Genomic DNA, 13,050 nt, shown 5'->3' with positions numbered 1-13,050 from the left:
CTCAATAGCTGACCATGCTGGAGATAATGAAAGAGCTGGTAGGCAAGAACGGCGGGTGCAAAGTTGGTGAAGAGCTAATGAACGCGTTGCGCAACAGTTGTCGGGCGTTGACTGGAAGCACGGATCACCAGTGGATTGACGCAAAAGTAACGGCAAGCTGTGTCTGCTTCGAAAGCGGCCGAATAGTTGCTAGTAAGAGATGAGCCTGGCAGAGGAGTGAGCAGCTCTTGATCCAGACGATGCAAGTGGATCGAGCTTCAAGATGTCTCGCGTTCGGACCCTGGACGGTCACGTGTCACCGCGAGGTAAAACCCGGCCGGAGCCAGGAACAATTTCGGTGCCTTCACCCCCGGACCTCACGTTGCAGCCCCTTTTCGTTGGTTCGTTCTGGCTTCCACGTTTTCCAAGGAGCCTGGGACATTTTGTTCCTGCCGTTTAATTTCGTTTCACCATTGAGCGTACCGTTATTCCTTCGATTTTTCGCAGTCAAAGGGGGGTACGCGCCGCGGCCAAGAAACTTCCAAGATGAATGTAATTCAGCGCATGGTCCAAGGTTCGTTCCCGTGTTATATCGAGGCCCTACCATAAAATTCTATACTAATTATCTTGAGTAACAGAGACCCAGGATTCTCTTTCAGATGATGCCCTTCTCCCCCTGAAGTCCTATAAATACTCCGCTGTCGACAAGTCTCCTATTTCAAACTACATTTTGCGGCACTACGTATGCAACCTATATCGCAATCATATATGCGCATAACTGATAGATGGCTACCCTAGTGGACTGCCTTCGTTGAACTGTTGCCAATGTGGATCGCACCGAACATGGTGACTTTACTTGGTTTCATGTGGATTGTCGCAAACGTCTTTCTGATCGTCCTTTTTGTTCCAGATCTCACAGGCCCGGTAAAACCTCCTCAATATTTCAGTCATAATATAAGCTTGCTAAACTCGTGAAACAGGCACCAGGGTGGTTATATTTCAGCTTCGCCTTGGGCATGTGGATGTACTCGACTTTGGACAACGTAGACGGCAAGCAGGCCCGCCGAACGGGAACCTCTAGCGGTCTTGGAGAGCTTTTCGAGTTCGTATCATCCTGGATGCAGTCATGACCACTTAACTGACAACGAGCCTAGTCACGGAATCGACTCGCTCAACTGCACCATGGCCAGTCTGCTCGAAACTGCCGCAATGGGCTGGGGTTCGTCCACTCTTGGTGCTTGGACGGCCATTGTGCCTTGCCTCGCCATGTACTTCTCGACATGGGAAACCTTCCATACCCATACCCTGTACCTGGGCTACATTAACGGCCCTACCGAAGGATTGCTCATCGCTATTGGATTCATGATCGCGTCTGGCATCTGGGGCCCAGGTATTTGGAGCCAACCCATTGTGAACTTGATTAACATCCCTCAAATCTTTGGTGAGAACTCCGTCAAGGATCTCTGGGTGCCATTTCTCCTCGCCGGGTTCTTCTTGGGTCACCTTCCGGGGTGTGTTCTCAACGTGGCGGCCGCTCGCAAGAGACAAGGCTTGCCGTTCACTCCTTTGCTTAAGGAGTGGATGCCCATGATCGTGTTCACCGTGTCCAACATCGCCTGGCTCTTCTCTTCCTACTCGAGCATCCTAAAGGACAACCATCTGGTTCTTTACTGCTGGGTAATCTCATTTGTCTTCGGGCGAATGACCACCATGATCATCCTGGCCCACTTACTGCGGCAGCCTTTCCCCTTCTGGACCGTTCTGCAAGTCCCACTTGTTGGAGGAGCTATTCTGGTGAACCTTCCTCGCATTGGCATTCCGGTGAGCGCGGGGTTTGAGCTATGGTACCTCCGCCTGTTCTTCCTCTTTGCCTTGGTGGTATACATGCACTGGGCAGTCTTGGTTATTAACCGAATCACTACCTTCCTCGGTATCAACTGCTTGACCATCCGCAAAGACCGGTCTGCTGCTCGGGACCGCGTCTACGAGACTTTGGCGAGGTAGGCCTTGGATCTAGCTCCACCGCCTCCTCCGCCGCCTCTGATGCCATCGAGGCCACCACTTTCAAACACCACTGATTTGCTTGATTAGCAATAGTGGTCGTCACCTCCCCGATTGCTTCCTTCTTTCTCCACACTCCCGTGCTTGTCAGCGCTAGAATTGTGAGAGATGATGTATTTTTGTTCATACGTTGCCTACCCTTATTGTAATTAGAACTCAAGCGGCTATGACGATGTCCCGCGTGAGCATCTTCATCATAGTGCTCCATAGCAGCGGAGACCTGCCTGCGTATATTCGTCATGCCACCCGACACGCTGAAATAGACTCGACCATAATCTGCATCAATTTCTGAGCAGCCAAAATGCATTGTACTTGAAGTGACCTCATTGAACTAAGCCACTGTGTGGAGCCACTAGAAAATAAAGAAGACCCGACAAATAAGATAAAGAACGTCAAGAAAATGAGGCGTTGGCCTGTGATAATTGTGGACACCACGGAAACGGTTCTCTGCCCACACATTTCCCAGCTTGGTTAACCTCGTGGGTCAAGCCAAATAACTTTTTCTCGCGCTAAACTGATCAGGGGATAGATCGACCCCGTTTTCCTGATACTCCTACCCTATTCTCCGCAATTTTGTGACCCTAGTCTCAGATACTGAACCCACGAGAACGGCCATGGCATGGGCTTCCTGGTCCGGTTTTTTCGTTTTTTTTCCTTCCCCCCTGAGGGATCTTCGTGCCATTCAGCATTCAACTACATGACACGCCCCTTCCAAGGGGAAAGGTAGGAATGGATTTCAAGAAAGACGACTACCAGCTTTCCTACGTCAAGCTGGACGATGAGCTGCCAGCAGAGAGTTCCGGTCCGAGTCCCGCCCCGCGGATGCGGCCATTGTCTTCGGCTGAGCAAAAGCTCCTGCAAACTGAGACACAGGGATTCTGGGGGGCGGGCTGGACCTGGGAGATCCTAAGTGCTATCAGTTCTGTTGCCTTTCTGGCTGCCATTATCATTGTGCTCTGGCACTTCAATGGCAGGCCCATGCCGGACTGGCCGTATGGCATCACGCTTAACGCGTTAGTATCTGTCTTCAGTACAGTCATGAAGGCTTCGATGGCACTTGTGGTTGCTGAATGCCTGGCCCAGCTCAAATGGTCCTGGTTTCGGGGTGGAAACAAACTTAGCGATCTCGCCCTTCTCGATGCCGCTAGTCGTGGACCCATGGGTGCATTGATTACTCTATTCCAGACTCTGCCCCGGTAAGATGAAAGACATTAGTTTGCCTTACAATTGATACTGATGATATGTCTTCTTCTCTTTCAAAGGCATCTGATCACTCTCGGGTGCCTTATTTTGGTAGTGGCCGCTGCTACGGATCCTTTTGTCCAACAAGTTATGAGCATAAAGGAACAGCCCATTCAATCCCCAGGCCACGCTTCTATTCAAGTATGCAATAGCAGCTTATACACAGACTATGGTGAAGGTGCAGGCCCTGGCATGAATAAGCTCTCACTGGGCAGCCTGGGCGCTCTATACTCGGGCATTTTCCAAACACAAGGACCGGGCAGTGAAAGTGCCATGGCAACCTGTCCAACAGGAAATTGCACTTTCCCCAAGTATCAATCTCTCGGGGTCTGTAGCAGTTGCACCAATATCACGGACTTGCTTCATCCAGCTCAATTGAACATGGGGTCTGGCTACAAACTAAGCAATGGTTTGTCCTTGGTCACATCATACACCATGCCGACTATGATGAACTCCACAACGGCCCTTCACCCACTTCGACTCGATGTGAGTGACAAGGCCATAATCACGAATTTCACCTCAATCACTTCACCAGGAATGGGAAGTTCGACTGGACTGAACGCAGCTGAATGTGCGTTATATTTCTGTGTCAAAACCTATGAAGCGAGAGTACACGAAGGCAACTTCTTCGAAAAGACTATTCCGATCGCAAGCTCAACAAATTTCTCTTCTTCGTTAGATGCGACGCTGAAAGACTTCACCGTGACGCCAGACACATGTTATTATAATGGAACAGCATCCCAAACCCCACACGTCGACAGTGAGAACTGTGTCTACAACGTCAATTACCTCAGCAGGATGGCGATAGCCAGCTCCATCCAGCCGCTTCTAAAAGGCCATGGTGAACGGCCGGTGATAAATCGGCCTGATTGGTCGTCTGACACGGTCGAAGCTATCTATGGCCAGGAAGGAAACTTTACGGACATCAGCACTGCCTTTGAATCGATCGCGTCCTCTTTGACAGTCAATGCGCGCTCGCAGGTGTGTAAAAATTCGGTAAACGGGGCAACATGGGCCGTGCAATCATTTGTCCATGTGAAATGGGATTGGCTCATCCTTCCAGCTGCGTTGGTGGGTCTCAGCATTATTTTCTTGATTGCTACGATGATCCACACGAGAAATCAGTATATATGGAAGTCCTCGCCTTTGGCCCTTCTATTCTCGGACTTACTGATTGATGATCCCGTTCCCATCAAATCCGCTCCTACTCTCAGAGACATGGAAGATACGTCGCGAAAGATGGAGGTTTGGCTTGAGACCTCAGCATCGGGGGTCAGGCTAAAGGCTGTGGCAAGATCATAATATTCCGAATCAATGATTTACCGGCATGTGAAGGCGGTACACGCACAAATTGGATCATCATCTTGTGACTGTTCTCCAAGATACCACCCCGACAAGAGTAGAGAAAATAAGCAATCAAGGTTGCCTCTGAACTATTATATTCTTTAGTAAATAGAGTCGTCTATCTCTACTCTACAGGCTGTGATTCATGTCCTAAATGCTAAGGCAACACTTGATAATATGCGGTTCCTCAAAGATCTTGATTTTGATATTGACGATGACACCCTGCATTATTATCCCTTCAACTATCGCGCTGCACCAATTTTAGCCAGGAGAGGAAACCCACTCAGCGACAAGAGAGAAGGGGGAGCTGTTATTCGGCTTCTGTGATTTGAAACAGTAATTCATAGTACTTGTATGAAGCTATGTCACCGGTTCATCCTTTATAATGTCAAAGGACTCCTCAAACTTCGCGCCAGCAGTCTCTCCACATATATCCCGGTACATATGAAGCCCTCCGGCGAAATACAGCATTCTCTCTTGTCTTCCCCAGGATGTTAGCCCCCATGTACCAGGAGTCAGCTTGGGGTAGCAAAGTCTGGCTTCCAATGGCATGGAGCTGGGCAGTCCATGCTTCCTGCACAGATTTCTTTGCATCTAACGACCGGATATTCTCCTGCTCGGCTCTTTTGATAATGTCACGGATAAAGCTGGCCTGGAAATCGATGAATATAGGACCGTTCGTCAGCGGTGTTGGGGCCTGGACACCGTAAGGGTAGAACATGTTAGGGAATCCATGAACCGTCATTCCCAAGAATGTGGCGATGCCTTCACGCCAGCGTTCTTCCAAATTAACTCCGTTGACATCTTTGATTCCTAGCTGGTATAGACTACCGGTGCCAGCGTTATATCCCGTGGCAAGAGCAACCACATCTACCTCGTAGGTCTCGCAGTCATCAGTCACAATGCCCTTTGGGGTGAATTCAATGATGGGATGCGCACGCGTGTTCACGAGGTGGACATTTGGCTTATCCATTTGTTCATAATAGTCCTGCTCCAGAGAAGGGCGCTTTGTGCCGAAGGGATGAGGTGGCTCGAGAGGGGCCAGCAGATCACGCTTTACTGGATCCTGGATGCGCTCTCGTGTTCGCTTGGCCCAGTAGTCGTAAGCTTTTCGATTTCCTTCGGGCTCTGCAAGAAGATCAAGCCAGCCTCCCGACCAATAACGGAAGCCGCCATCGGTATATAATTGATGCAGGATCTGTTGGATTTCATCTGGTGAGAATTGAGAATATATCTTGGGCTCTGGTCCCCACGCGAGGCCATTTCCAGTGGTCCAAGCAAGTCGGAAAAGCTCCTGCGCCTCTGCGCTCATTTCATCTTTCTCAGCTGGAGTGAGCTTTTTCTGGCGCATTGGCAGAGCCATGTTCGGGGTTCTCTGAAACACGAAGGTCTCTGCTGCCTCTTTTGCCACTTCCTGGATTAGCTGCACTCCCGTAGACCCGGTTCCGATGACTGCAACACGTTTTCCTTTCAGATCCACGCCCTGGGGCCATGTGGAAGTGTGATGGATTTCGCCTTGGAATAACTCGAGGCCTTTCCAGGAAGGGGTGTACGGTTGGGCTGCGAACCCCACGGCTGGAATAAAATACTTGGCGACCACTCTCTTTCCGTCTTGTGTTCGCAGGAACCATTTCGAAGATTGAGTGTCAAATGTGGCGGATGTCACCCGTGAGTCGAACATGCAGTCCTTGCTGATAGATAAGACCTCATCAACAAAGTGGAAATAGGCTTGGAATTCCTCTTGGGCTGGATATAGTTCCGACCATTTCCACTTTGTGTAGATCTCCTCGATCCCAAATGCGTAAATAGGGCTTGGACAGTCCACTCGTGCCCCGGGGTAGTTATTCAAATGCCAGGTCCCACCAAGGTCTGTTGCGGCCTCGAGGATCTTCACGTTGAGATTGAGCTGGCGCAAGCGATAGAGGATGTAGATTCCGGAGAATCCAGCACCAACAATAGCTGCATCTAACTCTTCCGGCGTATCATGAAGAGAGGCCATATTATAGTTTCAGCAACATGAGGAGTTGCCACCGACCTGAAGTACTCCTGCAGAGAATATAAGGGATGGTAAATAAGGCCATCACCCGGGCGGGGTAGATACTTATGCTCCACAGGCATTGCTCATCTCTGGGGGGCCTGACATCCCGAGATGCTGTGATAAGGTGGCTCTAGTATCTGTATCGAATCAATCTTCGCGTGCCTCGTCGGGTGTTCCTCGCTGATGAAGCATTCTGATCCCTTAGAAGTATTACGGAGTCGACTTACCCTCTCTTACAGTACCTTCCATAGCCTCGTATCCGGCCTTTTAGACCCAGCCCTATCTAAAATCTCAGCAGCCAGGATCTGCGCTTCACGGAACCCGAGGTCTAGTCCGCCTCGGCTAAACGTCCAGATGAGTCCAAGATCAACGGACCACGAATGCGTAAGCCCAGCTTCAGCAAATGACAAATACGCTAGTTAGTTAGTTAACTATGCAGTAGAACACTTAGTCATCATTCGGTGCACAGCAGTTACGGGACCTCAGCTCAGTTTGAACGTGGCTCCTTATGGAAGCGCACGAACAAGGCTCTTAGTTCCGCTCGAGATATACCCCGCAGTGGCTAATGCGGAGGGTCTCGAAATCGAGCCTAATTTGTAAGCTTATGCAGGGTCCCCGGGAGCCCTAGGCCCAGGAATGGTCTCAACTTCTTGCTGCATCATGCATGATTCTGGTCAAGCGCTGGTAGGGCAGGCTTCTAATTTATGTGATACGAGCACTTGCTGGATTTTGGGGAGATTCGGGCTGCATCTACTAGTATGTCTTCGCAGATGGATGTCTTTCCCCGATATGAAGTTGCTGGGCACCCCATGACCGACGGCTATTGGTATTGTTCCAAATTTATTGAAGGCAACACCGCCGAAGTGTATGGAACGCCTAACATTGCTAGAAGTACTAACAGTACGGTAACCGGGAATTCGGAGGTGATCTGTTCAAACTTGCTACTACTGGAAGAAGGCTACATGTATATCCACGTGGCATTTATAGGGTCATCCATGAACTTAGATTTGGTCTTAGTTTTGCGCCTAGACAGAACTAATATCTTCAGTTATGTACTCACCGAACACCGGTGTCTAAACAATATACGTATGTTACTATTTAAAACGGACGGTGTATAATGACAGGGGAGCAAACTAGGGTTCCGAAGCTACCTTCCGCCGCAGGGAGTTCTGTGACTGAGAGAATATTCCTCCATAGACAATCACAGCGCCTGGTAAGGCAGCCCGACAACGCGACCTCGATGTATTTTAAGAAAATCGACTGATCGATGAGTAACGATAACATTTGGACCATGCGATCGTCGTACGACATGGCATGAGGCGGATTCAAAATGCTCGGACGAAGCGGACCTTAGAAGGGCCCCGGATCAACCAGCCAATCATCGCGCGTTGACCTCGGGATCCCCCACTTGCTTATTTGATTATCAGGATCGCCACCGGCAAGGCCAGACTGGCCACTTTTTTTTCCCTTGGGTTGCTCTTTGAACAGCCTTCCTTCTCTGCGACTCTTAAGACTTTGAGCTGAAATTCTCGGCCCATTCAATCCGTCGGTTGTTGCGCGGTTATTCACGAAGAACCGCGACCTGTCTCATAACTACCGCGTCGCGTGGGCCGATCTCTCCCATCCGACAGACCTTCGTCATAGCTTGCAAGATGCGCCCTGCGGCGAAGCTGTTCTATACAGCTGTTTTCGCTTTTGCGAGCCTGACTAGCGCCGGTCGGAATGCCTCGCAGGAGCTGGACACCATGAAATGTGCTGTAAGTCGCGAATGCAATCGGACTGCCCAGATTCATCCATTAACTCTTCGTCTCTTTCTAGTTTGACCCGTCGGCGACGGTCTCCGACACCTGCATATCGTACGAGAGCATTAACGCTATTAACGACGAAATTTATACCCTCCTGCAATCCCTCACCATCGAATCCGACTTTTTCTCATATTATCGCCTGAACTTGTTTAATAAGGAATGTCCTTTCTGGAACGATGAGAGTAGCATGTGCGGAAATATCGCGTGCTCTGTGAATACCATAGAATCCGAGGAGGATATTCCGCTCGTCTGGCGGTCAGAAGAGTTGAGCAAATTGGAAGGCCCGAAAGCGAACCACCCGCCCCGAGACCTCCGGGAGAAATTGCCCAAGGAGAGCCCACTTCAAGGAAAGCTGGGAGCCGGAGTTGGCGAGAGCTGTGTGATAGAATATGACGATGAATGCGACGACATGGACTACTGTGTGCCGGAGGATGAGGGCTCGACTGGAAAGGGTGACTATGTGAGTTTGGTGGATAACCCCGAAAGGTTCACCGGCTATGCGGGAGAAGGCGCGCATCAAATATGGAATGCCATCTACAAGGAGAACTGTTTCTTGAAGCCCATTGAAGAAGAGTTCCAGGAGCAGTCACTTCACGTCCCACTCGGCGGGCTTGAAGCCGTCTCGGACTTCCGGAATGTCTTGCAGAAGGAGTCGCGTAAGGAGTCTCTCCGGCCTGATGGATTGCCGTTTGACAATGAATGTTTGGAGAAGCGAGTCTTCCACCGTCTTATCAGTGGCATGCACGCTTCCATCTCCACCCACCTCTGCTGGGACTACTTGAACCAGACCACAGGCCAGTGGCAACCCAACATGCAGTGCTACAAGGAACGGCTGCATGACCACCCGGAGCGCATCTCGAACATGTATTTCAACTATGCGTTGGTCTCTCGCGCCGTGGCCAAGCTCCGCAAGCACTTGAAGAGCTACACTTTTTGTACCAGTGACCCTGCGCAGGACTTCGACACCAAGCAACGGATGAACCAGCTGACTGATGTTCTTGCACGTCCGCCGAAGATTTTCAACGAGGAGATCATGTTCCAAGATGCCGCCGCCCAGGGCTTAAAGGAGGACTTCCGCAATCGTTTCCGCAACGTCAGCCGGTTGATGGACTGCGTTGGTTGTGATAAGTGTCGACTGTGGGGCAAATTGCAGACTAGCGGTTACGGAACCGCGCTGAAGGTGCTTTTCGAGTATGATGAGACCAAGAACGGCGAGAACCCTCCCTACGTCGGACCGAGCTTGTTGCTCTGATCAACACCCTTGGTCGCATCTCTCACAGCCTGGCTGCCGCGCGCAGTTTCCATGAGGCATTTGAAGCGGGTCATGAGCACGCCTCGCCACTACAGAACCATGTTCCTTTAGTAGCAGATGAAAGCCAAGCTGCCGATTCCACAAAAGCTAGCCAGGGGCGGTGGTACCATGACGGGATGAATGGTGTTTATTATGAACCCAACGAGGCGGAGTGGGAATATCAAGGTATAAGGGACCCCAATGCCCGGAAGCCATGGGAGCCTGTACCCCGCAACCCGGATGCCGGCATCTACGATGAAATGAATTCGGAGTGGGAGATCGTTCGAGATACCCTCTTGTACGTCCTCCGATCCTGGATGGACATTCCAAGGCTTGCGTAAGTCCTTTCCCCCCCTTTCCGTTGCAAGTGAATGCTTACTTACTTCTCGATGCAGTTACAGCATCTTTTCTCAGGAGGCTTATCGCCTTTGGGCGTTCTGGCTGGGCCAACCGGTGCCGCCGCGTCTTTGGAAGATCCAAGCTCCTAACACCGATCATGCGGTACCCCCTAATACCCATAGCGAACTCTAGAGTTTGCAGCTTTATCGTTTCTTGTACATAGGCGTTCTACACGGATTATCATTTCCTGGCGTTGTAAAGAGGCGGCTATGGCTTCATAATTGCATCTTGCATTTTGGTTTTCGTCGACCGTCATCCACTGGCTTGATATGCCACTTAGGGTCGGCATCGGTATTTTCACGAGACCTACAATAGTGAACTTGACCAGCACCATTTGGCTGGAATGTGTCTGAATTATCTCGATGCCAGACAGGTAGATAATGTGTATAATGCGGCCAATGGGAGTGATCCAGGTTTTCCTCGGGTTTCGGGCGGTCAGACCAAGTACACCGGGTTCAACGCCACCAAAGGGATTTCAGCCGGGATATACATTCCTGATTGGGACTCATGCGATAAGATCTTTCAAGATTTGGGACCCCATCGAATTGAGCGTCGAGCACCAGAAGCATGCGGGAATTCAGAAGCAAGAACTACAATTCGAAGACAAGAAGAAGAAACAAACAGGAGAAGAAGACCCTGACCCCGCAAGAGTCCTACGGAGTTTGGGGCACGGCTTAGTCATCCTCGGCCAGCGCCGATATCCTCGGCTTCTCCACTCCCGGCCACATGCGCCTTCAAGTTTTCCCTCTCGCTCCACCCCCGGTTTCTCTTCCCCATCTTCCTGATCTTCTCCCGATGCCAGGTCACTGAACCCCATAATGGCGTCGGTCTCGCCACCAAAACCATGGGAGAGAGCAGGCGCTGCTTCTGGTATGTCCCTCGTTTGGTCTCATCTGTCGCGTTAACGCGCTCCGACCGTTGGCTGTCCAGGGCCAACCATCCCGATCACCCTGAAATCCAAGTACTAACGCTTCCTTTTCGCACCCTTCACAGGAAACGCACTGTCAACCACTCCCACTGCTGGTAATCCAGTCTCCTCAACCGCGATGACTACCACCTCACCCGCCGCGGGCAACCCCGCACCCTCGGCAACATCCACTGCCCCCGATCTTCCATCACGCCCCAGCACTCTCAACTCCGTTGTCAACTCAACTGCCTCTAACTACAGTCCCTATGGAGCCTCTCGATTAGGAGCCAGCCCTTACGGCGGGTATGGCGGAATGGGGGCGTACTCTCGCCGTACTCCCGTTTCGGCTCCATGGGCTCCATGTACGGTGGCTATGGTGGTTATGGCGGCATGGGTGGGATGTACGGCGGTATGGGTGGAATGGGAGGCATGTATGGTGGTATGCCAGGGCAGGACCCGAATGACCCCAACAGCCTGACCAACTCGTTTGGACAAAGCACTCAAGCCACGTTCCAGATGATCGAGAGCATTGTCGGTGCGTTCGGTGGCTTTGCTCAGATGTTAGAGAGCACATATATGGCCACCCACAGTTCTTTCTTTGGTAAGGGATTTCGATCAACAAATTGATGCGAGCAACTTTATACTGACTGTGCCCACAGCGATGGTTTCGGTCGCAGAACAATTCGGCAACCTACGTAATACTCTCGGCTCCGCGTTGGGTATCTTTGCCGTCATTCGGTGGTTTCGCACCCTGATCGCCAAAATCACTGGGCGACCTCCTCCGGCAGATGCTACTTCTTTGACTCCTGCCGCTTTCGCAGCTTTCATGGGCGGGCGCTCTTCCTCCTCGGTCCTCCCAGATGGCTCTCCGGCACCTGCTAAACCATCCAAGAAGCCATTCTTCATGTTCCTCATTGCCGTCTTCGGTCTCCCCTACCTTATGGGTAAACTCATCAGATCGCTCGCTCGCTCGCAGGAAGAAGAAGCCAAGCGTCGCCAGCAGCTGATTGGCCCCAACGGGGAGCCCCATTCTGCGTCTATGGATCCGGCTAAGTTGGACTTCTGCCGTGTTCTTTACGACTACAGCCCCGAAACACAGGAGAGCAACGGTATTGACTTGGCTGTCTCCAAGGGTGACATTGTCGCTGTGCTCAGCAAGTCAGACCCCATGGGTAACGCCTCGGAATGGTGGCGCTGCCGTGCTCGTGACGGTCGCGTAGGCTACCTGCCAGGTCCATACTTGGAGACTATCCAGCGACGACCCCAGCAGGCTATCACTGGAGGTAGCGAGCCCGCGAGCCGAACCAGTACTATGAAGGACGGTGGCCATGACCGCACCCAGAGCCTCTCCGCTCTGTCGAAGCCGGCCGGTGACCAGCCCCCGGAGCTGAAGAGCAAAGTGGGAGATATCTCACCTGAGAGCTTCCAGAAGAGCACCTTCTATTCTTAAGTGACATAGACATGGGCTTATGGGCTCTCTATACTAAAGCAGAGCGAAGTCCGACCTTCTGCTTTCGGCTATCCCATTCCTTCCCCGTGTCAAAAACCATCCCCCACCCCCCATCTACTCATCATCTACGAAAACATCTGATTTGGATCGACTTTGAATCTCTCGCCCTTTCAATGATATCCTTAAGTTCCGGTATCGATGGCGATACCCCTGTTCCCCCACGCGGTACATACCGGCCATTTCCAATATTTTTATTTTTATCCTTTTTTCTTTTTGCCTCGGGACCTGTTTTTTCCTTATCATTATCACTATATCAGTATTCTACTCTTGATTGACTTATGGGTCTGGCGAGCGGGGTTATGTTCAAATATGTATCTTTTATTTTCCAATGCATCCATGGGTGCCCCATGCGCAACATCCCACTCGTAGTCCCGAGTTCATCCGTAGCAGATCTACATCCCTATCAACGCCACTGATCGGCGGACATTGCGCCTCTGCAGTGCACCTAACTAGTAGCGAGTCAGTTCAGGCTCT

The 13,050-nt window shown here is 51.2% G+C and overlaps 5 protein-coding genes across 5 annotated transcripts; 4 read left to right on the top strand and 1 right to left on the bottom strand.

The window, feature by feature from the left end:
- Positions 1-525: 525 nt before the first annotated feature.
- N7468_005442 (uncharacterized protein) lies at positions 526-1,983 on the top strand (the record flags this gene model as incomplete). Its single annotated transcript, XM_058474739.1, has 5 exons — positions 526-553; positions 618-721; positions 778-903; positions 960-1,081; positions 1,134-1,983. 5 exons carry the CDS (start codon positions 526-528, stop codon positions 1,981-1,983), a joined length of 1,230 nt encoding a protein of 409 aa, XP_058330479.1.
- Positions 1,984-2,769: 786 nt separating this feature from the next.
- N7468_005441 (DUF3176 domain-containing protein) lies at positions 2,770-4,584 on the top strand (the record flags this gene model as incomplete). The annotated part of the gene is made up of 2 exons (XM_058474738.1): positions 2,770-3,236; positions 3,303-4,584. The coding sequence occupies 2 exons, from the start codon at positions 2,770-2,772 to the stop codon at positions 4,582-4,584; spliced, it is 1,749 nt and encodes a 582-aa protein (XP_058330478.1).
- Positions 4,585-5,026: 442 nt separating this feature from the next.
- On the bottom strand, positions 5,027-6,625 carry N7468_005440 (flavin-containing monooxygenase; the record flags this gene model as incomplete). Its single annotated transcript, XM_058474737.1, has 1 exon — positions 5,027-6,625. One exon carries the CDS (start codon positions 6,623-6,625, stop codon positions 5,027-5,029), a length of 1,599 nt encoding a protein of 532 aa, XP_058330477.1.
- Positions 6,626-8,316: 1,691 nt separating this feature from the next.
- Positions 8,317-10,291, top strand: N7468_005439 (ER oxidoreductin; the record flags this gene model as incomplete). The annotated part of the gene is given in 4 exon segments (XM_058474736.1): positions 8,317-8,421; positions 8,483-9,697; positions 9,709-10,062; positions 10,175-10,291. 4 exon segments carry the CDS (start codon positions 8,317-8,319, stop codon positions 10,289-10,291), a joined length of 1,791 nt encoding a protein of 596 aa, XP_058330476.1.
- A 686-nt stretch (positions 10,292-10,977) lies between these two features.
- Positions 10,978-12,516, top strand: pex13 (peroxin PEX13; the record flags this gene model as incomplete). Its single annotated transcript, XM_058474735.1, is given in 4 exon segments — positions 10,978-11,029; positions 11,153-11,497; positions 11,515-11,667; positions 11,726-12,516. The coding sequence occupies 4 exon segments, from the start codon at positions 10,978-10,980 to the stop codon at positions 12,514-12,516; spliced, it is 1,341 nt and encodes a 446-aa protein (XP_058330475.1).
- Positions 12,517-13,050: the final 534 nt, after the last annotated feature.

The sequence above is a fragment of the Penicillium chermesinum genome (genome assembly GCF_028974085.1).
Source record: "Penicillium chermesinum strain IBT 19713 chromosome Unknown utg000004l:1.0-3345178.0:1.0-3348027.0, whole genome shotgun sequence".
NCBI classification, from domain to species: Eukaryota; Fungi; Ascomycota; class Eurotiomycetes; order Eurotiales; family Aspergillaceae; genus Penicillium; species Penicillium chermesinum.
The sequence above is the reverse complement of the archived record's forward strand: the minus strand, read 5'-3'. Positions and strand labels throughout refer to the sequence as shown.